Genomic DNA, 26,231 nt, shown 5'->3' with positions numbered 1-26,231 from the left:
TGGACGACAGTGATGTTTTAGGTCAGTTCAGTGCCATGTTTTTGTAATGCCTGAAAGATCTTTTCCCCCATGCACAGTCACTGTAGTGAATGCCCATAGGTCTTTTTGAGGGAAGATTTGGAGTATGATTCACAGTACTATGTATAGTTGGGGTATAGTAGGATCCTTTCTCAAGGGGAGTCATCCTCCCTTTCAATAAAAAGCTCTGATCTGTGAACAGATTAATTAGATCTAGAAGTTTTTATTCTCCCTCTTTTTTTTTTTTTTTAGCAATTCAAGTCATATTTTTGTCCACAAGTTTTTCCAGTATTGTATAGATAAATAATAATTTACTAGGCTGCCTTGAGTGAACTAGACAAGAGTAGAAACCCTTCATGGGTGAACTGGAGACAGGATATAAAGATGAAATTACATTATAGACTTATTTCTCTGGGAGAATAGTACTTAGCATTTTTGTGGTCTAACTTCAGTAATTGTTGTAATATTAAATAATCATGGCTAACATTTATCAAATATTGCTGATGGGCGAAGCTGGGCTCAGAATCCAGATGTGTGACTATAAGGCCTATGTTTTTAGTTGCTATTGCTGGATTATGGTGACAACAGCAACAAAAACATGCATCTGCTAAGCTGAACTAAATCCTCATATACCCCAGTAATGGTAATTGTCTAAATATATTCTTATGGATGGAGGTATTTGAGTGCCTACTCTGTGCTTAACATTGTGCTGGATGAATAGGAAAAATGACAGATGATTTTAGTTGTCCTTAATTTTTGGTGATATATATAAGAACGTATGTTACTATCTGGTTCTGAACTGTCTTTTCCAGAATAGTTAGTTGAGGTTTCATTTAAAAAATTAAAAAATTTTCATAGACAAATAATAGTATATATTTATGGGGTATAATGTGATGTTGTAATATATGTATACATTATAGAAAGATTAAATTAAGCTAATTAACATATCTATCAACTCACCTACTTACCATTTCTTTGTGATGAGAATGTTTAAAATCTATTCTTTTAGCAATTTTGAAATATACAATACATGGGCCGGGTGCAATGGCTCATGCCTGTAATCCCAGCACTTTGGGAGGCCGAGGCGGGCAGATCATTAGATCAGGAGTTCGAGACCAGCCTGACCAACCTGGTGAAACCCTGTCTCTACTAAAAATACAAAAAAATTAGCTGGGGATGGTGGTGCATGCCTGTAATCCCAGCTACTCAAGGAGGCTGAGGCAGGAGAATCACTTGAACCCAGGAGGCAGAGGTTGCAGTGAGCTGAGATTGCGCCACTGTATTCCAGCCTGGCGACAGAGTAAGACAACGTCTCAAAAAAAAAAAAAAGAAATATACAATACATGATTAGTAACTGCAGTCACCACCAGATCACTAAAACTAATTCCTCCTAAGCTTCCCAAAGTGTTGGGATTACAGGCGTAAGCCACTGCACCTGGCCTTTACTGCACATTTTCTTTACCCAGTCACCCATTGATAGATACTTAGATTGGTTCCATATCTTGGCTTTTGTAAAATATTTTATTGTTTTTTTTATAACTGCAAGTTTCTGCTTTAAATGATAAACTAATGAAGAAAACTGACGAGTGTTCTTTATTTGATAATGGTTAAGTTATGATTTTGGTTAAAACTGTTGAGTACATTTTCCTTTGCTTATACTCCCATTTTCTTTCAGTGGGCCACAGTTACATTTCATCTTCCTCATCATGTGTTGAAGTCCATTGCCAGTGCCATTGTAAATGAACTCAAGAAAATAAATCAAAATGTTGCTGCCTTACCTGTGGCATCCTCAGTGATGGACAGATTGTCTTACCTCTTACCTAGTGCACGTCCGGAACTCGGAGTGGGGCCAGGCCGCTCTGTAGACAGGTATGAACCTTGCTAACAGAGAAAGGTGACAGTGAGGTAGAATTGATTAGTTTTTGCATTAAACAAGAATAACTAGAAAATCTGGTTATGATTTTTAAAAATTTCAAATTTCTAGCCTAATTTTGAAATTTAAAAAAATTCAATATGAATTAGAATCTGAAAACCAGATTTAAAGTAAACTACTACTTGAATTGCTATTTTTAAACACTATATTTTAGTACACTAAAGGTATTTGAAGGAATTATAAAGCCACATTTTGAAAATTCCAGTTTAGTACTTGCTTAGTAAATATTTTAGTCAAATTAAAATTACTATAATTATTCAATGAATAATAACTATTTTCCATTGATGACATTTTGTGACCTTTGAGATAAATTTTGCCTAATTTACCGTGCCCTAATGTGAGTATAAGGAAAGTGCTATCATTTTATAATGAAAAAAAAATTTTTTTTAAATAATAGGAATAATTTTGAGTTAACATTTTTTATGCTGCTCGCACTGGATTTAAACAGTATTACAAAAATCATACCTAAACCATCATTTTCTTTGGTAGAGGTTTTTTGAATGCCTATTTTGTTTAACTAATTAAAAAGCCAGTAACACATTCATTTAAAAACTTAAATGATTTGCTATATGAAATGACATTGAGGTTCTTACTAAAAGTACCGAGGTTTAGAAATGCTATACTGAAATATAATACCCAGCAATTTTGATTAGAATTTTGTTTGCCTTTTCATGTAGTATTTATTTATTTATTTTTGAGATGGAGTTTCACTCTTGTCGCCTAGGCTGGAGTGTAGTGGCGCGATCTCGGCTCACTGCAACCTCTGCCTCCCAGGTTCAAGAGATTCTCCTGCCTCAGCCTCCTGAGTAGCTGAAATTATAAGCGTCCACCACCATGCATGGCTGATTTTTTTTTTTTTTTTTTTTTTGAGATGGAGTTTCGTTCTTGTTGCCCAGGCTGGAGTGCAATGGCACGATCTCGGCTCACCGCAACCTCTGCCTCCCAGATTCAAGGGATTCTCCTTCCTCAGCCTCCTTAGTAGCTGGGATTACAGACATGTGCCACCATACCCGGCTAATTTTGTATTTTTAGTACAGACAGCGTTTCTCTGTGTTGGTCAGGCTGGTCTTGAACTCCCTACCTCAGGTGATCTGCCCGCCTTGGCCTCCCAAAGTGCTGGGATTACAGGCATGAGCCACTGCACCCAGCCAAATTTTCTTTTTTTATATTTTTGTTTTGAGATGGAGTCTTGCTCTCTTGCCCAGGCTGGAGTTCAGTGGCATGATCTTGGCTTACTGTGAGCTCTGCCTCCCATGTTCATGCCGTTCTCCTGCCTCAGCCTCCCGAGTAGCTGTGACTACAGGTGCCCGCCACCATGCCCAGCTAATTTTTTGTATTTTTAGTAGAGGTGGGGTTTCACCGTGTTAGCCAGGATGGTCTCGAGCTCCTGACCTTATGATCCGCCCACCTCGGCCGCCCAAAGTGCTGGGATTACAGGCGTGAGCCACTGCACCCGGCATGCCTGGCTCATTTTTTGTATTTTTAGTAGAGACAGGGTTTCACCATGTTGGCCACGCTGGTCTCGAACTCCTGACCTCAAGGTGATCTACCCATCTTGGCCTCCCAGAGTGCTGGGATTACAGGTGTGAGCCACTGTGCCCAGCTGTAGTATTTATATTTTTACATTTTCATTGGATGTGACTTGTAATTTCCTAAGCATCTTTCTGAAGTACATTTATAAATAGTATGTGCTGATGTTATCAAAGGCACTATTGAATAAATTCATTTTAAACTTTCTATTATTTTTAGTATGGCTCTTCTAGTTCAGTAGCAATATTTATTAATTTATCTTTTGGTAAACTGATTTCTGCTTAATCACTTACCCTCTTTTTGTTAGTTAAGTGATTTTGTTGTTACGTATATAACTTTTATTAGTTAACAATTGGGCCGAATTTTTATATTCTATAGTAGTAATCTCTTGGGCAACATGCAGACTATCATTTTTAATCAGATTATCTGGTGATATGTGCCATGGCTGTCATTAAAATATTCTTTGGGATATGTCTGAGATGGGAAAAAAAGAAAAATACGTAATTAGAACAAGTGCTTCTTGTCTGAGATCTGTGCCTATTTTGAGATTATAAAAGAGTCAGCTCTGCAGAGCTATTTTCTATGCAAACAGTTGCAGTGTTTCTAAAGAAATCAGTGCAAGCTGTGGTAAATGTTGTATTTTAGGAAATGCAGCCATTAGATGGGATATTCGATATTTTTAGAGGTGTTAAAAATGTCCCAAAATATTAATTTTGATACAGACTGTGGTGTTTGTTTCATTAAAAATCAATCTAGGAGCCTATGAAGGCTTTGATGAACTTAGGTCTATGGAAGGTTTGAGTTGGGGTCTATTGGATGCTACTGCTGTTTTGTTGGGTGATATAACAAAATGAGATAGGTGTTCTGTTCTAAGACTGATCCTAAAGACACATATAATGTGAAACTGAAAATGCTTTTCTAACCCAACAGCTATTTGTTTAAAAACTTGAATACAACTATGAGTAAACCTAAAGTTACTAGCAATTTTATAGAAAATCATGTGCTAATTTAAGTGAAGATTTTAGAAGAGTATTTTCCTGTTCTCTTTGTCATGACCTTTGCCACTTTTTCTTTCTGTTATCAGTTGTAATTTTATGTTAGGATGAATAAGCTTTGCTTATCAGTCCTTTCTTACTTAAAATCTTTTGGACTTTTCTAAAAGTTTACTATCATCCTTTAAAAAATTACTCTGGTACTTTCTGTTATAGTTTGACTCTTAGTGAGCTGATATATTTTAATATGAAAACATATGTAATCTACCCCTGGAATTGTTTATCAACTGCAGCCACCAATCAGGTTTTCTCCTTCCCTTTCTGTTTAAGGGAAATTCCCAAAAATTACCGTTTTTAGTTTAAAGTAAAAAATTGAACTTGATCATCAGACCATTTGCAGTTTTTGCTGATAACCCAGTAAAATTATTTTTTGCATTGTTAAATAGAAGTTTCACTGTGATTTGATGCTTAACTTCAATTACATAAAGTGTGTTTACTTTTAGATCACTGATGTATAGTGAAGCAAACAGACGGGAGACATTTACCTCATGGCCTCATGTAGGCTATAGGTGGGCACAACCAGATCCCATGGCTCAAGCTGGATTTTATCATCAGGTAAAAAAAGAATATAAAAAAATACTTTTCTCAGTATGCCTTTGTAGCCCTCAGCAAAATTATCACATTTTTTTTTACTTTTTCAGAAACTTATTTTGTGCAACTTGTATGCTTGCTTGTACGCATGTATGCTTGTTTTGTTTGCCCAGGCTGGAGTGCAGTGCCACAATGTTGGCTCACTGCAACCTCCGCCTCTCGGGTTCAAGTGATTCCTGTGCCTCAGCCTCCTTGAGTAGCTGGGATTAAAGGTGTGCACCATCACTTAGTGGCTAATTTTTGTATTTTTAGTAGAAATGGGGTTTCATCATGTTGCCAAGGCTGGTCTCAAACTCCTGACCTCAGGTGATCTGCCTGCCTCGGTCTCCCAAAGTGCTGGGATTACAGGCATGCCAGGCCAGGAAAAAAATTGTTTAAGCAATTAACTGAGTATTTTCCTTCAGATTAGATACAACTTTTTTTAAAAACAATTATTTTTATTTTTTGTTTTTGAGACAGGGTCTCACTCTGTTGCCCAGGCTGGAGTACAGTGGCCTTATCACCACTCACTGCAGTCTCAACCTTCCCAGGCACAGGTAATCCGCCCACCTCAGCCTCCCTGAGTAGCTGAGACTACAGGTGTGTGCCACGGGGCCTGGCTAACTTTTGCACCAACCTAATTTTTTTTTTTTTTTTTTGTAGACACAGGGTTTCTGGTGTTGCCCAGACTGGTCTCGAACTCCTGCTCAAGTGATCTACGCACCTCATCCTCGCCAAAGTGTTGGGATTATAGGTGTGAGACACTGTGCTAGGCCATAATTTTTTAATAAAATCAACAAATAGTATTCTTCAGATTTGGTTTCTGACAAGTATTCTATTTTGATACATGTTTATTTCCAGTGTTTGACATCTGCATTCATAACACAGTAGTAGATGCTTAGGGTAATGCAATAAAAGCAGTTTTACAGTTTCAAAATTCTCATTTTAGTTGGGATACAAATTACCCATATACTAGATAACTACAGAAGCAGCATTACAGGTAGTGCATTGCAACTTGAATATCTGTGCATTAAAGAACTGATTAAGTTGCATAGGTAGAGGAAGAATTAGTCAAGAAAAACATAGTTTTGTGTAGGAAAAGAGGAGGGTATAAAGTGTAAGAATTAACATGATACAGAGGCATAAGAATGGGACATTATAAAAAGCTTTGCTGAATTAGAGGGAAGTTAAGAAAAATGATTTTAGCTAGATGTAATATGTTATTTAATAGGAAACTTAAACTGAGTGGTACAGACTGGCTTACCACTGTTTTACCACTGCTAAAAGAATCTAAGAAATCTAATACTTATATGTCAGTTTAAATAAAGCATGAACTTTATTTATTTATTTATTTGGGACAGGGTCTTGCTCTGTCACCCAAGTTGGAGTGCAGTGGCATGATCACAGCTCACTGCAGCGTCAGCTTCCAAACAGTTCTCCCACCTTAGCCCCTCAAGTAGCTGGGATTACAGGCATGTGCCACCATGCCCAGCTAATTCTGTTTATTTTTTGTAGAGATGAGATTTCACTATGTTGCCCAGGCTGGTTTCAAACTTCTGGGCTCAGGCAGTTTGCCTGCCTTAACCTTCTAAAGTATTGTGATTACAGGTGTAAGCCACTGTGCCTGGCCTAATTTAAGAATTCAAGTACATTTTGAAGTACGTTAAAGTAACTGTCATTTAGAATCTGAAGATTGATTATTCCTTCGTTATCTTCAAGTATTCTGAACATCTTTACTAAAATTAAACCAGAAAACTATATATATATATGTGTGAATATTTTATTCAAAGTTTGTCAGATTTCCTGTTACAGATAGGTAAGTTTGGAGACTGGCTAATATTAGAATCAGTGAAATAATTTCTCTAAACTAAGGATTAAACATGGACCATTTTTCTAGCAACTTATCTTTCTTTTAATTTGGTGTAATTTTCTAAGAGTCTCTGTTAAGTGATGCCTTGATTTTTTTTTTTTTCTTTCTCTTGAGTTATTGTTCATTATATTCTGTCTTTGCAGAAAGGTGAAATAATAGGTTTCCTAGAATCCTCTGATTCTAGGAAATGTTAAGGGCTGATTATTTGTAATCTTCTAAAATGTATAGTAAGTTTGCATCTATAAAGTAAATGTTCACAAATATTAATATTAGTTTTCAGGTATATTTCAGTTCAGGTTTTGAAAATATATACATATATATATAAATTGTGCCTGGCCCTTGAATTGAAATATATATAGCATTTTGTCCTATGTTGTATGAATTAGATTCCATATTATGTGAATTAGATTGACTACTTTGCTTTCCCTTTTTACTTGCCCTTCTTATATAGTTGTATGTGATTTAATATTTAATAATAAACCCATTGGCTGGTACAGTGGCTCACACTTGTAATCCCAGCACTTAGGGAGGCCAAGGCAGGAGGATCGCTTAAGCCCAGGAATTTGAGACCAGCCTGGATGCTGTAAGGAGACCGTGTCTCTACAAAAAAAAATAACAGAATTAGCTGGGTATTGTGAAACACTTCTGTAGTTCCAGCTGCTTGGGAGGCTGAGGTTGGAGGATCACTTGTGCCAACGAGTTCAGGGCTATAGTCAGCTATGATTGTGCCATTGCACTCCAGCCTGAGACTCTGTCTCTTTAAAAGAGACAGTTTTAAAGAGACTCTGTCTCTTTAAAAGAGACAGTTTTAAAGAGACTCTGTCTCTTTAAAAAACAATAAGAGGTCGGGTGCGGGGCTCACGCCTGTAATTCCAGCCCTCTGGGAGGCTGAGGGGGTGGATCACAGGGTTAGGAGATTGAGACCATCCTGGCTAACACGGTGAAACCCCATCTCTACTAAAAATACAAAAAAATTAGCTGGACGTGGTGGCAGGCGCCTGTAGTCCCAGCCACTCGGGAGGCTGAGGCAGGAGAACCGCTTGAACCCAGGGAGGCGGAGCTTGCAGTGAGCCGAGATTGTGCCACTGCACTCCAGCCTGGGTGACAGAGTGAGACTCCGTCTCAAAAACAACAACAACGACAACAACAACAGAAACAGTGTAAACCAGCCAGACTCTTTCTCTTATACTTAACGTTTCAGATACTTCAGTATAGCAATTAGAAAAGTACTAGATCAGGGATTTTGTATATGTGTACCTCTCTTTGATTTAGTGGTCATTTTCTGAATTTTCAAATAATGCAGGCAATTAATAAATATTTGGAGGTTTCAGTGTATTGTTGGACCTAATATTATAGGCTAATTTTCTTATTTTCAGTGTAGAATTTTACTTAAAATTATGAACTTTTAAAAATAACTTTTATTATAAAGCTATTTTAATAATGATTTACCTTTTCTGTCTCTTTTCTTTATAATTTTGCAGCCTGCCTCATCTGGAGATGATAGAGCCATGTGTTTTACTTGTAGTGTATGCCTCGTTTGTTGGGAACCTACTGATGAACCTTGGTGAGTCTTGATGTTTCTGGGCATAATAGGCTAAGTCAGTCATGTAAATAATGCTTCTAAATTTTACTTTTCTGTTTATGATATAATTTTTTGCCTTTTTGCTGCCTATATTTTTGTCATTGTCCTGAGAATGAGATAGCCCTGTCTGTACTCTGGCACACCACCTGGCATACAGTGTCTGTAAGTTTGACTTTCTAAAAATTGTACACGAGGGAAGTACCAAACAACAGAACCATACTCTAACTGAAAATCGGAAAGCTGTGGTAAAGTGAACTCCAGCGTGAGCTTTAGCAGTTGAATCTTGGTCTGTTGAGAGCAGGTTGTCAGTAGAGAATCCATGGAGAGAGCCTTATAGTATACATTTCTAATTTTGAAGTAATTTTAGGGAGTCTTTGATGTCTCCGAATTTTAGTGCATGAAATTTTAGAACCTGGTTAAACATTAGAGATCATGTATTGAAACTTCATTTTTACAAATAACTATTCTGAGGTCTTATTAATAGAAATAATAGTATATTATTATAGCAAATATTTATATAAGATGGTATATACTAGGTACCATTCTGAATACTTTATGTATTTTTAAATCATTTAATTTTCATGTTTCCCTGTGAAGTAGGTACTATTGTAATCTCCATTTTATAGGAGAGAACTAACTATGAATATTTTCCAGTTTAACCTTTACAGTCACTCTATGAGATAGGAGTTACTATCCCATTTTAAAATGAAAAGAATAAAATTTGCTGAAGAGCATATTTTTAGTGATAGAGCCAGGGTTTGGTTTTAGGATATGTTGCTTATTTTGTATGAAAATCAGTTTGAGGTCTCTGAATGTTAAATCAGCTGATGTGCATGGGGCAAACTTGCTAAAATGTATTGCAGTGTACCTATGGAGTTCAGACTGGAAAATACTGTATGAAAAATTCAAGTTGTATCTATCTGCAGGCAGAGAGTTGAATACAGTAGTCCCCCTTATTTGCAGGGCATGCATTCCAGGACCCATTGGATACCTGAAACAGCTGATGGTACTGGACCATATACATACTATATTTTTTTCCCTATACATCCATAACCTATGATAAAGTATAATTCATAAATTAAGCACAGGAAGAGATTAATAACAATAACTAATAAAATTGAACATTTTTTTTTCCTTCAGATGGAGTCTTGCTCTGTTGCCCAGACTGGAGTGCAGTGGCGCGATCTCGGCTCACTGCAACCTCTACCTCCCGGGTTCAGGCAATTCTCCTGCCTCAGCCTCCCGAGTAGCTGGGATTACAGGTGTGCACCACCACGCCCAGCTGATTTTTGTATTTTTAGTAGAGACGGGGTTTCACCACGTTTGCCAGGTTGGTCTCGAACTCCTGAGCTCAGGTGATCCACCCGCCTCGGCCTTCCGAAGTGCTGGGATTACAGGTGTGAGCCACTGCGCCTGGCCTAAAATTGAACAATTTTAACAATATACTGTAATAGAAGTTCTGTGACTGTGGTCAGTCTGTCTGTGTTTCTCTCTCTCAAAATATCTTACTGTACTGTACTCATCTATTTTGGGACCATGGTTGACCGTGAGTAACTGAAACCATAGAGAGTGAAGCTGTGGGCCAGGCACGGTGGCTCACGCCTGTAATCCCAGCACTTTGGGAGGCCGAGGCGGGTGGATCACCTGAGGTCAAGAGTTCAAGACCAGCCTGGCTAACATGGTGAAACCCCATCTCTACTAAAGATACGATAAATTATGTGGGCGTGGTGGTGTGCACCTGTAATTCCAGCTACTCGGGAGGGTGAGGCAGGAGAATCGCTTGAACTGGGGAGGCGGAGGTTGCAGTGAGCCGAGATTGTACCATTGCACTCCAGCTTGGGCAACAAGAGTGAAACTCCATCTCAAAAAAAAGAGTGACTAGCTGTGGATAAGAGGGGGACCTATTGTATGAGCAATTTTCAATTTAAGTTGAGTTTCTGTTTGGAATTGTCTTTCCCCATAAAGGCTATATTTTATATATATATATATATATATATATATATATATATATATACCATTTTAATGTGTATTTTTTAGGTCCCTAAGCAAATCCTAAAAAAGTTATTTAACCTATACCTGAAAAATTATACAGTATTATCAAATATTATCTTTGTAAATATTTTCTATGGAAAGTTGATTAAAATTTCCAACTTGGGCTACTCAAAACCCATGTTTTCTTGACATGGCCAGGGATTCAGGGAGTCTACCTCTTCTTTGCACCAGCATTTGGGATTCCTCAAACACTCAAGAAGTTGATTTGGTCTCTGAAGGCCTGGGGCAAGTCTTCCAAATGGGTAGAAGGGAAGAGGATTGATGGACGCTGGGAAACCTAGGCACCTTCTGAATTGTAAAGGGGAAAGGCAAAATTTGAAAGGGCGAATGGGACTCATATTTTGACTGTGTGAGTTGATAGAGTTACTTTGGAGGGAGGTTGAAGTTAAAAACATAAAAAAATGGACCATACCCTAGTAACTAGCAATTCCACTTCTATTTACGTATCCTAGGGAGTTAATTGCTTTTGTATGCACAGAGGCATAACGTGGATGGTCACTTCAGTTAAAAATCGGAATCCTTTTAAATGCCAATCAGGAGGGGAATAGCCAAATAGAATGTGATATGTTCATATAATAGACTGTGGTCCAACAGTTAAGGGGAATGAACAGTAAGATCTCTGTTAATCACCCTCAGTAACTTTCAGATATGTTCCTGTATCAAGAAATCTTTTGTATTAATAGAATGATAGATGATTGAATACATGATAAAATGTATATGTGTCATGTACAGTGACACCAATTGTTTAACAATTTAAGACCCTGTATTTTATTTTTAAAAATTTTTTTCATACATACTTCCACATCATATATTTTCTATATGTACATTTATGTATGTAAACTTATAAAAAATATTTTAGAAATGTATCACTTAAATTTATAATGGTGGTTTCCTGGAGGTGGGATTGGAAATTATTGGGATTAGGTTTTAAAATTGATGTGGGTCTTTAGCTTTATTTTATATAGCCGCGTGTAACTTGTATAAATAAAATTTTATTGAAAAAGTTAAAACTCTGGAAAGAGAGAGAGATGGAAAGGGGTAAAGTACACTAGATTTAGCTGGGAGGGAACCTGGCCCAAATGTCATTTGCTTGGAAGTGCACTGTAAAAGGATTTAGGAAAGACATCTGCATATTAAAAATTGCCCAGGATTTATAGATGGATTTGTATATGTAAGTTGTAGGTGCATTGTAAAAAGAAATACATACATTTTAGGGAGTAGCATGTTTTATGTGTAAAGTTCTTTCTTTGCCATGGAAATAAAACAATGAGTTTAAAAACAATGGTTCTTTAAGAAACATTTATTTTTAAAATTTTATTTATTTATTTATTTATTTTTTTGGAGACACAGTCTTACTTTGTCACCCAGGCTGGAGTGCAGTGGCGCGATCTTGGTTCACTGCAATGCCTGCCTCCCAGGTTCAAGAGAGTCTCGTGCCTCAGTTTCCCAGGTAGCTGGGACTACAGGTGTGTGCCACAATGCCTAGCTAATATATGTATTTTTAGTAGAGATGGGGTTTCCCCATGTTGGCCAGGCTGGTCTGGAACTCCTGACCTCAAGTGATGCACCCACCTCAGCCTCCCAAAGTGGTGGGATTACAGGCGTGAGCCACCACGCCCACCCTATTTTATTTTTTAGATACGGGGTCTTGCTGTATTGTCCAGGCTGAAGTGCAATGGCTGTACACAGGTGTGATCATAGCTTACTGCAGCCTCATATTCTTGGGCTTAAGCAGTCCTCCTGTCTCAGCCTGCTGACTAACTGGGACTATATGCTTTACCATCACGCCTGACTCATGGTTTCTTATTTTGGTAGCAGGATCCTGACATTTCTAATGCCTTATAATTATAGCTAATAGAAATAAAAATAAGGAATAACCAGAAAGAAATATAAAGGAATCATAAAGTTGAGCAGATAGGTGCTAAGTTGATCCTGCTTACAATATTTGAGATAATTCTTAAAGTCATTATACCAGTCTTGATATGAGGTTCTAGTATTTTATATTTTAATTTAAATTTTTAAATTTTTTATTTTTTAGAGACAGGGTCTTGCTCTGTTGCTCAGGCTGGAGTGCAGTGGCACCATCTTAGCTCACTGCAGCCTTGAACTCCCAGGCTCAAGGGATCTTCCTACCTGAGTCTCCCGAGTAGCTGGGAATACAGGCACATGCTACCACACCCAGCTAATTATTTTTATTTTTATTTTTTGTAGCAATGAGGTCTCAGTATGTTGCCTAGGCTGGTCTCAATCTCCTGGCCTCAAGGATCCAACCACCTTGGCCCCCCGAAGTGCTGGGATTACAGGTGTGAGCCACGGTGCCCAACCTGTATTTTATATTTCTTAAACTTGTTATGTTTTTAATTTAACATTTCTTCTTGTTCAGTAAGCATTTATTTGAAAGAAGTAGTGTATAATTTATGAACTTTACATTCCTAAGGCTTTTAGGAAATAAATTTTATTTAAAAGTTATTTGTCTGATTTGATCCTATAGTGAATACATAAGGTATATTTGTGTGTTCTTAATATATATTATTTTATTCATACTAGAGATCTTTCTGCTTTCAGATCTTTTTTTTTTTTTTTGAGATGGAGTCTCGCTCTGTTGCCCAGGCTGGAGTGCAGTGGCATGATCTCGGCTCACTGCAACCTCCGCCTCCTGGGTTCAAGCAGTTCTCCTGCCTCAGCCTCCTGAGTAGCTGGGATTACAGGCACCCACCGCCATGCCCAGCTAATTTTCGTATTTTTAGTAGAGATGGGGTTTCACCATGTTGGTCAGGCTGGCGTCGAACTCCTGACCTCATGATCCACCTGCCTCGGCCTCCCAAAGTGCTGGGATTACAGGCGTGAGCCACCACACCCGGCTGCTTTCAGATCTTTACTAAAAAACTTTTTAGTAAAATAATTTAGTAAAATATTTAGTAAAATAACTTTTTGTGTTATGAGTGGCATTTATCGAGTTTCAGCTGTATCATTTATAGTTGTGGCCCCTGATAGATATGGAGAGTTTTAAATTGAAACATAGTAGTTAATCATTCAAAGCTGTAGGAAACCAGTGTGAGGAAATAACAGGAGTTTAAACAATTTTGTAGTGTGTAATACAGCATTGTATTGGTTTTTCAGTTTTGTCTGAGATTGACTTTATAATCAGTTAAAGTGAGTAACAACTGCTATTGTTGAATGTTCGGACTATTGAATGTATGAATATTGTAAACGGTTGAACATGTTAGAGTGATCTTCATAAAACTGAATGATTTGGTTATATTAAGTCTTTAATGATGAATACTTTTAAGTTCAGTTAAAAAAAGATGATGATCCTGGAGTTCTGTTTTAATGTACAAACTGAACTGCTTTATTTTTAGTAAACTTTTCTTTTCTTAATCTATGTAAAGGTCTGAACACGAAAGACATTCCCCAAACTGCCCATTTGTGAAAGGTGAGCACACACAGAATGTGCCATTGTCAGTCACTCTTGCGACAAGTCCTGCACAGTTTCCTTGTACGGATGGAACTGACAGAATATCTTGCTTTGGGTCGGGGAGCTGCCCTCATTTTCTAGCTGCTGCAACTAAACGAGGAAAGATCTGCATATGGGATGTTTCCAAACTTATGAAGGTATGTTTGAATTTTGAAGTAACAAATTAGTAATTGAAAAAAGATCAGTTGTAAACTTAGGCTTTTCATTTGTTTAGGTGCACTTAAAGTTTGAAATTAATGCCTATGATCCAGCAATTGTACAACAGCTTATTCTATCAGGAGACCCAAGCTCAGGAGTTGATTCAAGGAGACCAACTTTGGCGTGGCTGGAGGACTCCTCTAGTTGCTCAGATATACCAAAATTGGAAGGAGATAGGTATGTGAGTTTGTTTTAGTAGTATTTAATAGATGTTAACATGTTTTCCTAAATTTTATATTCTCATAGTTCTAATAATTAAAGAGGAGGAAAAAAAAGTTATGCAGTTAAGAGATCAGAGAGTAAATGTTTGGTTACAAATCTGAAATCTGTGATTCTTGAAGAAAAATCTTCATTCAGAAACACCATAATTTATAAAATATGCTTAACTTTCTATCACAATCTATGTCAATTGGAAATAATTGCCACATTGAACAACAGATGATGAAAAGTCAACATTGAAAAGTCTAAATAATGAAATGAAATTCTATTGTAGTTTTACCTTCTACTAAATCTTTTCATGGAGCAGTTGAACTAGATGATTTCAGTTTCTGTTTTTTCATTAGCACCTCAAATTATGGCAGTGCTAATGAACAATAATAATGGGATGACCTGAGGTGAGGCAAGAGGATCTAATTGTTTAAAACAGTGTACCAGTAGTCAGCAGTGAGTTGAGATACCATAATTATTGCTATAGAAGTATTTTGGTAAAATTGCTGTTCTGGATTCTCCTTCACTCAACTTCTCTGAGAGATTCCTGATTTTTGTGGTGGGGTGGGAGAGTCAAAGTATCACCCTCCTTCACCCACTTGTTTCCTAAGAACCACTGTGGTTTTGACTGAACTGGGCTAGTAAGATTCTGTAGGTGGAGGGGAAGAAGATTCTGTAGGCGGCCATGTGAAATGGAGCTATTTAACTGAGATCAGATGTCTTGATAGACTGAGAATATCTGCCATTTCACTTCTAGGGGCTCCTTATGTTACTGACATGTGATAGGTGTTACTCTGTAGTCAGTGATTTATCATTTTACTTCACAACCCCTTTGGTGGGATGTACTTTCATTAAGGAGTAATGTAAAATTTTATTAATGGAAATTATTTCATTAATGGAATTAGTGGAAAATTTACAATATATGTGTTATTTCTGTCTAGTTCCTTTTGGTAATAGCATGTTGATTAAAGCCTTGTGGTTGTTCTATTAATATAAATCTCTCTGAAAGCTTAATGGGAAAGCAGCTTAACTGTTGTCTGAGTTTCTGACCATATTTTGCCAATAGGACTAGATATTAAGCATGCTTGATTTCTGTGATTTCTTAGAAGTTAGTGGAAAAGTAATAGAAGATAATGAAATTTATATGTCCTTCTAGGCACTTACTTTAATTTGAACTTTGTCTTGAAGTTGGGGATTAAAAATGGAATCAAAATATACTTCTAGGATTAGATACACCCATATACATATAGTCACACCCTCCTAGGTAAAATGTGCATTTTAGATAAACATGTATTCTGTATTATTAGTGGAAATACTCCTCAACATTATATAGGGTAATGTGCTTGAGTTGAGGTAATCTCTACTTGCTTTTAAGAAATTTACAATCTAGGGTCGAAGTTCAGTTTTCTCTGAAGAAAGTCTCAAACAAACAAATCATACAAAAACATTAAGTTGATGTGGTAGGAGGAAGCTGAAGAGGTGAAACTTCATCCCTAACCTTAAGCCCCCTCTCTTCACTTCCCCTCCCCAAGAAGTAGGAGCAGTCCTGTTGGAATTGATAGTGAATATAATGAGCCATGCTATCTCTGACTTTATGTGACACAAGATCCAATATATTTGGTTATAAAATATACTATGTGGGTTTCATTAGCTTGAAGAATAATTAATTAATTGGAAAAATCTAAGCTTATCCAAGAAGTTTAATTAGCAATATAGTTTGCTTAGAATAGTTTTTGTAAAATTTGTTTTTATTTCTTATTTACATTGAAGGACTAAGGAATTGTTTTTGACAGTTTTTTCTTAGAAGACAATATTTGTCTTCTGAATTAAGGAAGAAGATATGCTAATACATTTAATTTTAATGAATTAAGATTTCTTCTAGATGATTCACTTGTCATTTGTATATCAGGTCAAGTTGGTAAAAATTCCTTGAATGTAAATGAAATTATTTATGGGATTGCTGTAAACCAAGGTAACTCTTATAATATTAGTATGTCTGGTTTTCAGAAACACATATAATCTTAACTAAACATTTTTACTTTAACCATAATATTTATTTTGCATGTTTATTGCTTTGTAAAAGGTTTTGCAAAATGTAGAAGGCTTTAGTAAATACAGTGCCTATTATATAAATAGTGCATGCCTATTGCAGGAAAATGGGAAAATGCAGGAATGGAAATTGATGAAATATAGAATAGTCATAATCACACTATGGAATTATGGTAACATTTATATGTATTCTAGTTTCTTTTTAAAATGTATGTTTTTTTTTTTTTTTTTGGAGACAGAGTCTCACCCTGTCGCCCAGGTTAGAGTGCAGTGGTGCAATCTTGGCTCACTGCAACCTCTGCCTCCTGGGTTCAAACGATTTTTCTGCCTTAGCCTCCTGGAGTAGCTGGGACTACAGGTGCCCACCACCACTCCTGGCTAATTTTTTGTATTTTTAGTAGAGAAAGGGTTTCTCCATGTTGGCCAGGCTGTTCTCGAACTCCGGACCTCAGGTGATCCACCTGCCTTGGCCTCCCAGAGTGCTGGGATTACAGGTGTGAGCCACCACGCCCAGCTACATGTGATTTTTTAAAAAGTTTTATTGAAGTGTAATTTTCAAACCATAAAATTCATGTAAGTGTACGATTTAGTTATTTTATTCATATAATTTTTTTTCTTTTTTTTTGAGAGAGTCTTGCTGTTGCCCATGCTGGAGTGCAGTGGTGCGATCCTGGTTCACTGCAATCTCTGCCTCCCAAGTTCAAGTGATTCTCGTGCCTCAGTCTCCTGAGTAGCTGGGACTGACCCGCGCCACCATGCCCGGGTAAATTTTGTATTTTTAGTAGAGACAAGTTTCACCATGTTGGCCAGGCTGGTCTCAAACTCCTGGCCTCACGTGATCTGCCTGCTTCAGCCTCCCAAAGTGCTGGGATTATAGGTGTGAGCCACTGCACCTGGCCTTAGCCATAAAATATTTTTGTCACAAAATATTTTAAAAGAATGTGATTTTACAAATATATATATATATAATTTTTTTCTTCTCTTGAAACAAGGTCTTGCTCTGTCACCCGGGCTCATGGCTCACTGCAGCCTTTACATCCTGGGCTCAAGACATCCTTCTACCTCAGCCTTCTAAGTAGCTGGGACTAAATGCATGTACCACCATGCCCAGCTAATTTTTTATTTTTTGTGGAAATGGGGTCTCACTATGTTGCCCAGGCTGGTCTCGAATTCCTGGGCTCAAGCAGTCCTCCCTCCTTGCCCTCCCAAAGTGCTGGGATTACAGGTGTGAGTCACTGCGCCTGTTCCCTGATTATATTTTTGAGAACTTTCAGAATAAAATATTCTTTACTAATTTAAGGCTTTTACCTGGCAACCCTCTTTGAAATATTAAGACACCTGAATTCCTTTAAAACATACTACTACTTAATTTTATTGTTCATCTTAGTACAGCAGGTTAATACTTGGTTATTTATTTTTCTTAATGTGCAGCCATTCTATACTTAAAACCTGTTTTCTTGGTTTGGACTTCTTCATTCTTGATAATTCCCAATTATTAATATGTCTTCTTGGGATTCATTTTTACACTTACCCTGTTTCTCTGAAACCAGCCAATTAGGCTAATGAATTAGCGGCTGATTTTAAACTTTTTTGCATTTTTTGCTTTTGTAAATTACAGCATTAAATTGGTTTGTGGGCAACTGTTATCACCTGAAAAAACGAAAACAGACAAACTTTTTCAAAAATATAAAAGTGAATTTCCCCCTAGCCGCCCCAAAATATTTCAAACATTGCCTTGGAGTGCAGTAATATCCTTAAGCATTTTCAATGCGGAATACCACTTCATATTCCGTAGAAAATAACATCGTAGGCCAGGCGCGGTGGCTTATGTCTGTAATCCCAGCACTTTGGGAGGCCGAGGCGGGTGGATCACAAGGTCAGCAGATAGAGGCAAGACTTTGTCTTGTCCTGATGACCCCCTATCTTCTGAGTTGTCATAGTTTTCCTATATGTAAAGGAGTTCTTAGCCTCTCCAAAACAAAATATAAAACAAAAATAAAATTGCATGTACATGTGAGTACACAAACATACACACGTGCTTAGGCTGTCCTGAATTCAGTAATAGAATAGTTCTTAATGTTTTACTACTGCAAGCTGGTGCTTGATTTTATTAGCTGCTGCTGTCTTTTATATTTTTGTTTGCCCAAACTGTCCTTAGTCACACAGTAGTCTTCAAATTCCTACAAATGTTATTATGGATTCTTAGAGGTTTCCACACCCTATTTCAGTTAGACATTTATTTAGTGATTTAAGAAGATTTTTGTCAGTGTTTATAATCAGTGATGATATCAAACTACTCTTTATATATCATTTAAGCCGATTTTAATTGTTTTTTATGTTTGAGATACGTAGTAGTGATTTTAACACTGTACTTTCAGGCTAGGCATAGTGGCTCATGCCTATAATTCCAGCACTTTGAGAGGTAGAGGTGGGAAGATTGCTTGAGTCCAAAGGTTCAAGACCAGCCTGGGCGACATGGTGAGACCCCGTCTCTGCAAAAATTCAAAAAAAAAGTAGCTGGGCATGGTGGCGTGTGCCTGTGGTCCCACCTACACGGGAGGCTGAGGCAGGAGCATTGGTTGAGGCCAGGAGGAGGTCAGGGCTGCAGTGAGCTGTGTTCCTGCCACTGTACTCCAGCCTGGATGACAGACTGAGACCCTGTCTCAATAAAAACCACAAAACCAACTGTTCTTTTTTCTTTGCTTTCTCATATGATGTATACTTTTTTTTGAAATTCAAATTGTTTACTTTGTTTTTTGATTTAAGTGATGATTTACTGGAGGATTCAGACAGTGAAGAGCATTCCAGATCAGATTCTGTGACAGGTATGTAAAAAGTATTAGATAATGTATTTAAAAAATTCTTTACACAGTTGTGTATACAGCTAACTACCACTTAATTCTGAATTTCTTAGTTAATGCTAACTCTAAATTTTTGCTAGTATACACAGAAGACTGAAATATTGTGTGTCAGAGATCTCAAATTAGTAGTATGTACATAGTGTTCCATATTTAAAATTTAAATGGTACCTATTTGAGCCAAAGGAATTACAGTGGATAGTTACATTAAAGTTTTGTCGCATATGTCAGGTAATTAAATGTTTTTATTTGTATAATGTATTCTGTTAACTAAAAGTAGTGTTTAAAGCTCTTTATTCATGTAGGTGAATAAAGAACTACATTTTAATGTGTGAAATTATAGACATTAAAACAACAAGTAAATGCTGCCTTACTAGCTTATAAAATATTAGGGCAAAATAATATACTTCGTATTTTAATGTTATTTTGTAGGAAAAGCTAATAGTATGTTTCAAAATAGTTTTACTATGTCAGAATTTAAATCCTAACTCTTCTAGTTAATATAGTCAGATTGCATTTCCTGATATATAGCATAGTGGTATTAAAGTCTGTTATTTAGAGTTTTAAGAATTAGGCTGGGCTTGGTGGCTTATGTCGCTAATCCCAGCACTTTGGGAGGCCACGGCAGGTGGATCACCTGAGATCACCTGAGACCAGCCTGGCCAACGTGGTGAAACCCCGTCTCTACTAAAAATAAAAAACAATTAGCCAGGCGTGGTGGCGCATGCCTATCCCAGCTACTCAGGAGGCTGAGGCAGGAGAATCGTTTGAACCCGGGAGGTGGAGATTAAGGTGAGCTGAGATTGTGCCATTGCACTCCAGCCTGGGCAACAAGAGAGAAACTCTGTCTCAAAAAAAAAGAATTAGATAAGATAAGTTCATATAAAGTGTGGTGCCTGGGAAGTACCCAGTATTTTTAAAAAGTGACTGTTATTAAATTGTGGCCATTGTTTAATGTCAGATGCTGTGTACTACGGACATATATAACTTAAATCTTTTTTAGAAGAGGAATGGTTTTGTATATTACGGTTCAAAAAAATTATAGTTAGCATTTGGTAGTAAATATTCTTTATAATTTGTCATCAAATTTTTTTGAAAGGCACTAAATGGAACACTGGATAATTTTGGGTTAATCCTTAGCAGTCTTTTGAAGTGGTTCTAGCAATGAACAAAAAAAATCACCAAATAAGGCAGATAAATGCCCTTAAAAATGTACAAATGTGTAATTCGTTCTAGAAAAGTTAAAAATTGTTTTTTTTTTTTTTTAAAAAAAAAACGTAGACCGAGGAAGCTAATGCTCTTTTCCTATTTTGTTCTTTTGCAAAAACATAAGAGGTTACTACTACATTTTGTTTGTTTGTTTGTTTCTTTTTTTTTTTTTTTTTGAGACAGAGTCTTGCTCTGTTGCCCAGGCTGGAGTGCAGTGGTGTGATCTCAGCTCACTGCAGCCTCCGCCTCCCGAGTTCAAGGGATTCTCTTGCCTCAGCCTCGTGAGTAGTTGGGATTATAGGTGCCTGCCACCACACCTGGCTAATTTTTGTGTCTTTAGTAGAGATGGGGTTTCAACATGTTGGCCAGGATCGTCTTGAACTCCTGACCTCAGGTGATCTGCCCGCCTCGGCCTCATAAAGTGCTAGGATTACAGGCGTGAGCCACCGCGCCCGGCCAGACCTGGCTCTTTCTTTTGTTTTTTTGAGACGGAGTCTCCCTCTGTGGCCAGGCTGGTCTCGAACTGCTGACCTCAGTTGATCCACTTGCCTCAGCCTCCCAAAGTGCTGGGATTACAGATGTGAGCCACTGCGCCCGGCCAAGTTTTTGAACTCTTTCAAAAAATAACTCCTTGGTCTTGTTAAATTACTTAAACTGTGGACTTCGGTTTTTCCTTTGTAAAGTGTTTGCTGTTTTAAGTTATTTTTGATTGTCACTGGAACCTTTCCTTTGTGTGCCATAGTTTTGTTATTTTCCCTGGGTCTAAGGATCTCAGTACATGTTTTTGCAGTTATAATACTCGTATTTGGTCAATTTTCTTATCCTTTTTCTACCTTTATTCTTTTAATCTATGCCTGTTTGATTTTTCACACATTTTAAACATACTATAATCATGTTTACTTTAGCTCATAGTGTCTTGAAAATTATCATGTATTTTTGTTGACTACATATAACACTTCATTTAGGGGTTTAAAAATTGTCTTTATGTATTAAAAAGTAGCTATGGTAAGAGAAAATATCTTTCCAGTTCAAAATATTTAATTGCCTCATTTGAGGATTTGTAAGTAGCTTTTTCATTCACAGTAAAAGTATGTATCTTCTAAACGAATTTTGTTGTGTTGAAAGACCATTGGTGACTTTATGGAGGCTTATAGAGTAGTCATGTATATATATTTGATATTAATGATTGGTGTCTTCTCTTCCTGAAGTATCTAAAAAGTGATAAGGTACCATTTCAAACTTATCAGAGCATATCCAATTTGATGGAAATCACAGTTTTAAGTGATTTTCGTCAAACTGGATGATACGGTCTGAAGAATTATGAAATATATTTCTTTTCTGTTTTGTTTTTGTTTTTGAGATGGAGTCTCATTCTGTTGCCCAGGCTGGAGTGCAGTGGCACGGATCTTGGCTCACTGCAACCTCTGCCTCCTGGGTTCAAGCAATTCTACTGCCTCAGCCTCCCGAGTAGCTGGGATTAGAGGCGCCTACCACCACACCTAATTTTTGTATTTTTTTGTAGAGATAGGGCTTCACCATGTTGGCCAGGCTGGTCTTGAACTCCTGACCTCAAGTGATCCACTTCCCTCAGCCTCCCAAAGTGTTGGGATTACAGGTGTGAGCCACTGTGCCCGGCCTATTGAAATATATTTCTTAATTTCAAAAATGTGAGTGCAGATGAAGAGACATTTGTTTTTTAGTTGGAGGTTATGAGGTTTGAAGATATCTAAGAGGATTGCATAGAGAAAAGTTTGGTATTTGAACCACAGATCAGAATTAAGTATACATGGCTTCTTGTGAAGACTGAGAAGAATGTTTGGTAGGAAACTAAAGAAGGGTTCAAATTGAAATTTGAGTTTTAGAAGAGTGCCTAGATAAAACCTAATTGCTTACCTGAGGAAGTTTGGTTAACACTACCCAAATAAGCAGAATAGAGAAGGGTTTTTAAAATGATTGTCTGAAGAATATTATGCTGGTGCTCGTTTGTAGGTATTGTGTAAAAATCTATTTTGTGGCCTAGTAGGTTTTAGAAATTCTGAAATAGGTAGAGTTGACAAGTTTCTTTGCTGCAGGGCGTTTGTCAGTCATCAGTGTGCTTTGTCACCCTTCTGAGTAGAATGTGTAGTTTATGCTGCTTCCCACATGTTGAATAAATATTTGAGAAGCAGCAAAGTAATAATGCCACTTGTAATATTTTCCTTTTTAATAAAGTCTCACCTCACATACCATTTACTTTGAATATTGACTTAAATTTGTGTTAATATATGTAATTTATGGTTTATTTTGTCATAATATATACATAGACCAAAATTGTTTTTTCTTGGCAGTTTCCTACCATAGTTTAGAAAGAAAACATTTAAGTAAATTTGTCAGTTTAGTCCAGTTGAGCATCATCGGGATTTATTGTGGTATAGTACATGTTATAAAAATATCTCAGTTGATTGCGCCACTGCACTCCAGCCTGGGCGACAGAGCGAGACTCCGTCTCAAAAAAAAAACAAAAACCTCAGTCAGCCTTCAATTTCCAATCTGAATTGTAGAGAAAATATAAATGAATATTGAATGACAGAAAAAAGGCTGCATGTGACTATAGCCAAATGAGTATTTAAATAAGTGAACAGCTTCATTAATACAATTAAATCATGTTTATAATGAAAATTTTTTTCTGCTGTAGCTAGAAAATATTTCCGTTTTAGAGGGTAGTAGTCATGTTATGTGAAGTGACATCATCCCCAGATTATGGGAAATTCTAGATATGCCAGTGAGCATGTAGAAGAGATCATGAATAAAATAGTGTAAAATGGTGTAAACAGAGCTTTGAGTTACCCTAAGTGGTTCTTCATGAATCTCAGTTGCTTATTGCTCTACTTGGGCAACTTATTCTTTTTTTTTTTTTTGAGATAGAGTCTCGCTCTGTCGCCCAGGCTGGAGTGCAGTGGCGCGATCTCGGCTCACTGCAAGCTCCGCCTCCCGGGTTCACGCCATTCTCCTGCCTCAGCCTCCTGAGTAGCTGGGACTACAGGCGCCCGCCAGCACGCCCGGCTAAATTTTTGTATTTTTAATAGAGACGGGGTTTCGCTGTGTTAGCCAGGATGGTCTCGATCTCCTGACCTTGTGATCCACCCTCCTCGGCCTCCCAAAGTGCTGGGATTACAGGCGTGAGCCACCGCGCCCAGCCTATTTGGGTAACTTTCAAACCTTCATGGAGTCACCTTGAGTTCTTTTTTTTTTTTTTTTTTTTTTTAAAGACAGAATTTTGCTTTTTTGCCCAGGCTGGAGTGCAATGGCGTGATCTTGGCTCACTGCAACCTCCGCCTCCCGGGTTCAAATGATTCTCCTGCTTCACCCTCCCCAGTAGCTGGTATTACAGGCAATGCCACCATGCTTGGCTAATTTTGTATTTTTAGTAGAGACGGGAGTTCTGCCATGTTGACCAGTCTGGTCTCGAACTCCTGACCTCAGGTGATCCACCCTCCTCAGCCTGCCAAAGTGCTGGGATTACAGGTGTGAGCCTCCACGCCCAGCCTTGAGCACTTTTATATTTATTTCCTTTTCTCTGTTTTTCCAATCTAAATCATAAAGGCAATTATATATATATATATATATGTATATATATATATATTTTTTAATTTTTTGTATTTTCAAAAGTCACCTAGAGTGGTTTTTTCTTTTGAGACGGGATCTCACTCTGTCGTCCAGGCTGGAGTGCAGTGGCGTGATCTCAGCTCACTGCAACCTCTGCCTCCTGGGTTCAAGCAATTTCTCTTGCCTCAACCTCCTGAGCAGTGGGACTACAGGCATGTACCACCATGCCTGGCTACTTTTTGTGTTTTTGGTAGAGACGGGGTTTCACCATGTTGGAGAGGCTGTTCTCAAACTCCAGGGCTCAAGTGATCTGGCCTGCCTCGGCCTCCTAAAGTACTGGGATTACAGGCGTGGGCCACCGCGTCTGGCCTAACCTATAGTGGTCTTTATGTTATTATTGCTAATGATGTTGCTGCCTGACTGAAAGAAGTTTGTGCCATTGAGATAGAGACAGATCAGTGGAAAGAATTTTCAGTTTAGCGTCAAGAGATTATACTTGATTTGGGAGTTGACTGACATCTATTGTAAGATTTTCTTTCCTTTTTTTCTGTTTTCTGGAAACGGGGTTTTACTATGTTGCCGAGGCTGGTCTTGAACGGAACTCCTCATCTAAAAGGATCCTTCCACCTCAGCCTCCCAAATAGCTGGGATTACAGGCATGCACCACAACGCCTGGCTTTGTGATTAATATCACAGGTTTAAAGGTTGAGACTGAGAAACTCAGTCCTGTGTTTCATTATAGAAACTGAGTTCTGAGACTGTACTACTTTTAAGGGAATAGTTTAAAGAAGGCACAATAGAAAAAAGGTCGGCAGGGCATGGTGACTCACGTCTGTAATCCAAGCACTTTGGGAGGCCGAGGTGGGCAGATCACGAGGTCAGGAGTTCGACACTAGCCGTACCAACATGGTGAAAACCCATCTCTACTAAAAATACAAAAATTAGCCAGGTGTGGTGGCAGGTGCCTGTAATCCCAGCTACTCAGGAGGCTGAGGCAGGAGAACCTGGGTGGCGGAGGTTGCAATGAGCTGAGATTATGCCATTGCACTCCAGCCTGGGTGACAATAGTGAGACTTCGTCTCAAAAAAAAAAAAAAAAAAAAAAAAGGCGAATAAGATGATATAATGTAGTTGTGTGACTTTAAATGAACTAAAAATTAGCAGATAATACAGAAGACACTGAATGTTTCACATAAAGATGATACAGTTTTGGAACTTTTTCTTCCTAGTTATTTATTTTTTTTCTAAACTGAGGTTAGAATTGTATTCTCTGACATTCCACTGATAATCAGCAGAGGATGGGGTGAGAGAGGGGAAATGGTGCTTATAACTCCTTCAGAGTGGTGAAAGAAAGGAAACTGAGATTACAATAATTTTTTAATGGATATTTTGCATAGTGCATAAATGACAGATGCATAAGTAGTATTCTGTCTTTGGTTTAGAATTGAAGTGCAGAAATTCTATTACTTTGATATTAATTTAAAGTTATGTATAAATAATATTTTTTAACTCTTTAATCACGTTACTTTTTTGAAAAAAGGTTTTGCTCACAAATTGCCAAGAGAATATATTTTGAATTGAAAAGACTTTTTTTTTTTTTTTTTGGAGACAGTCTCACTCTTGTTGCCCAGACTAGAGAGTACAGTTGCGTGATCTAAGCTCACTGCAAGTTCTGTCTCCCAGGTTCAAGTGATTCTCGTGCCTCAGCCTCCTGAGTAGCTGGGACTATAGGCATGTGCTATCATGCCCGGCTAATTTTTTTTTTTTTTTTTTTTTTTTCTGGAGACATAGTCTCACTCTTGTTGCCCAGGCTGTGGTGCAATGGTGCGGTCTTGGCTCACCACAACCTCCGCCTTCTGGCTTCAAGCGATTTTCCAGCTCCAGCCTCCTGAGTAGCTAGGATTACAGGCATGCACCACCACACCCAGCTAATTTTGCATTTTTAGTAGAAATGGGGTTTCTCCGTGTTGGTCAGGCTGGTCTCAAACTCCTGACCTCAAGTGATCTGCCCACCTCAGCCTCCCAAAGTGCTGGGATTACAGGC

The 26,231-nt window shown here is 37.7% G+C and overlaps 1 protein-coding gene across 23 annotated transcripts in view; it reads left to right on the top strand.

Annotated features, from left to right (window-relative positions):
- BIRC6 (baculoviral IAP repeat containing 6) overlaps positions 1 to 26,231 on the top strand; it is a 258,994-nt gene that overhangs the window by 29,536 nt on the left and 203,227 nt on the right. For 22 of the 23 annotated variants that reach the window (XR_002913821.2, XM_063713739.1, XM_063713738.1 and 19 more), the window contains exons 4-9: positions 1,694 to 1,887; positions 4,977 to 5,088; positions 8,455 to 8,537; positions 13,997 to 14,219; positions 14,297 to 14,457; positions 19,303 to 19,361. Coding sequence is in view for 21 of the 23 variants with exons in the window: in XM_063713739.1 (XP_063569809.1) it covers positions 1,694 to 1,887; positions 4,977 to 5,088; positions 8,455 to 8,537; positions 13,997 to 14,219; positions 14,297 to 14,457; positions 19,303 to 19,361 (832 nt within the window). In the remaining 2 variants the exon portion in view is untranslated. Of the gene's footprint in view, positions 1 to 1,693; positions 1,888 to 4,976; positions 5,089 to 8,454; positions 8,538 to 13,996; positions 14,220 to 14,296; positions 14,458 to 19,302; positions 19,362 to 26,231 lie in introns of those variants that run through there. The other variant, XM_054548246.1, reaches the window with a different exon arrangement.

The sequence above is a fragment of the Pongo abelii genome, chromosome 12, assembly GCF_028885655.2.
Source record: "Pongo abelii isolate AG06213 chromosome 12, NHGRI_mPonAbe1-v2.0_pri, whole genome shotgun sequence".
Classification (NCBI taxonomy): Eukaryota; Metazoa; Chordata; class Mammalia; order Primates; family Hominidae; genus Pongo; species Pongo abelii.
Note: the sequence above shows the minus strand (reverse complement) of the source record. Positions and strands in the feature narration are given on the sequence as shown.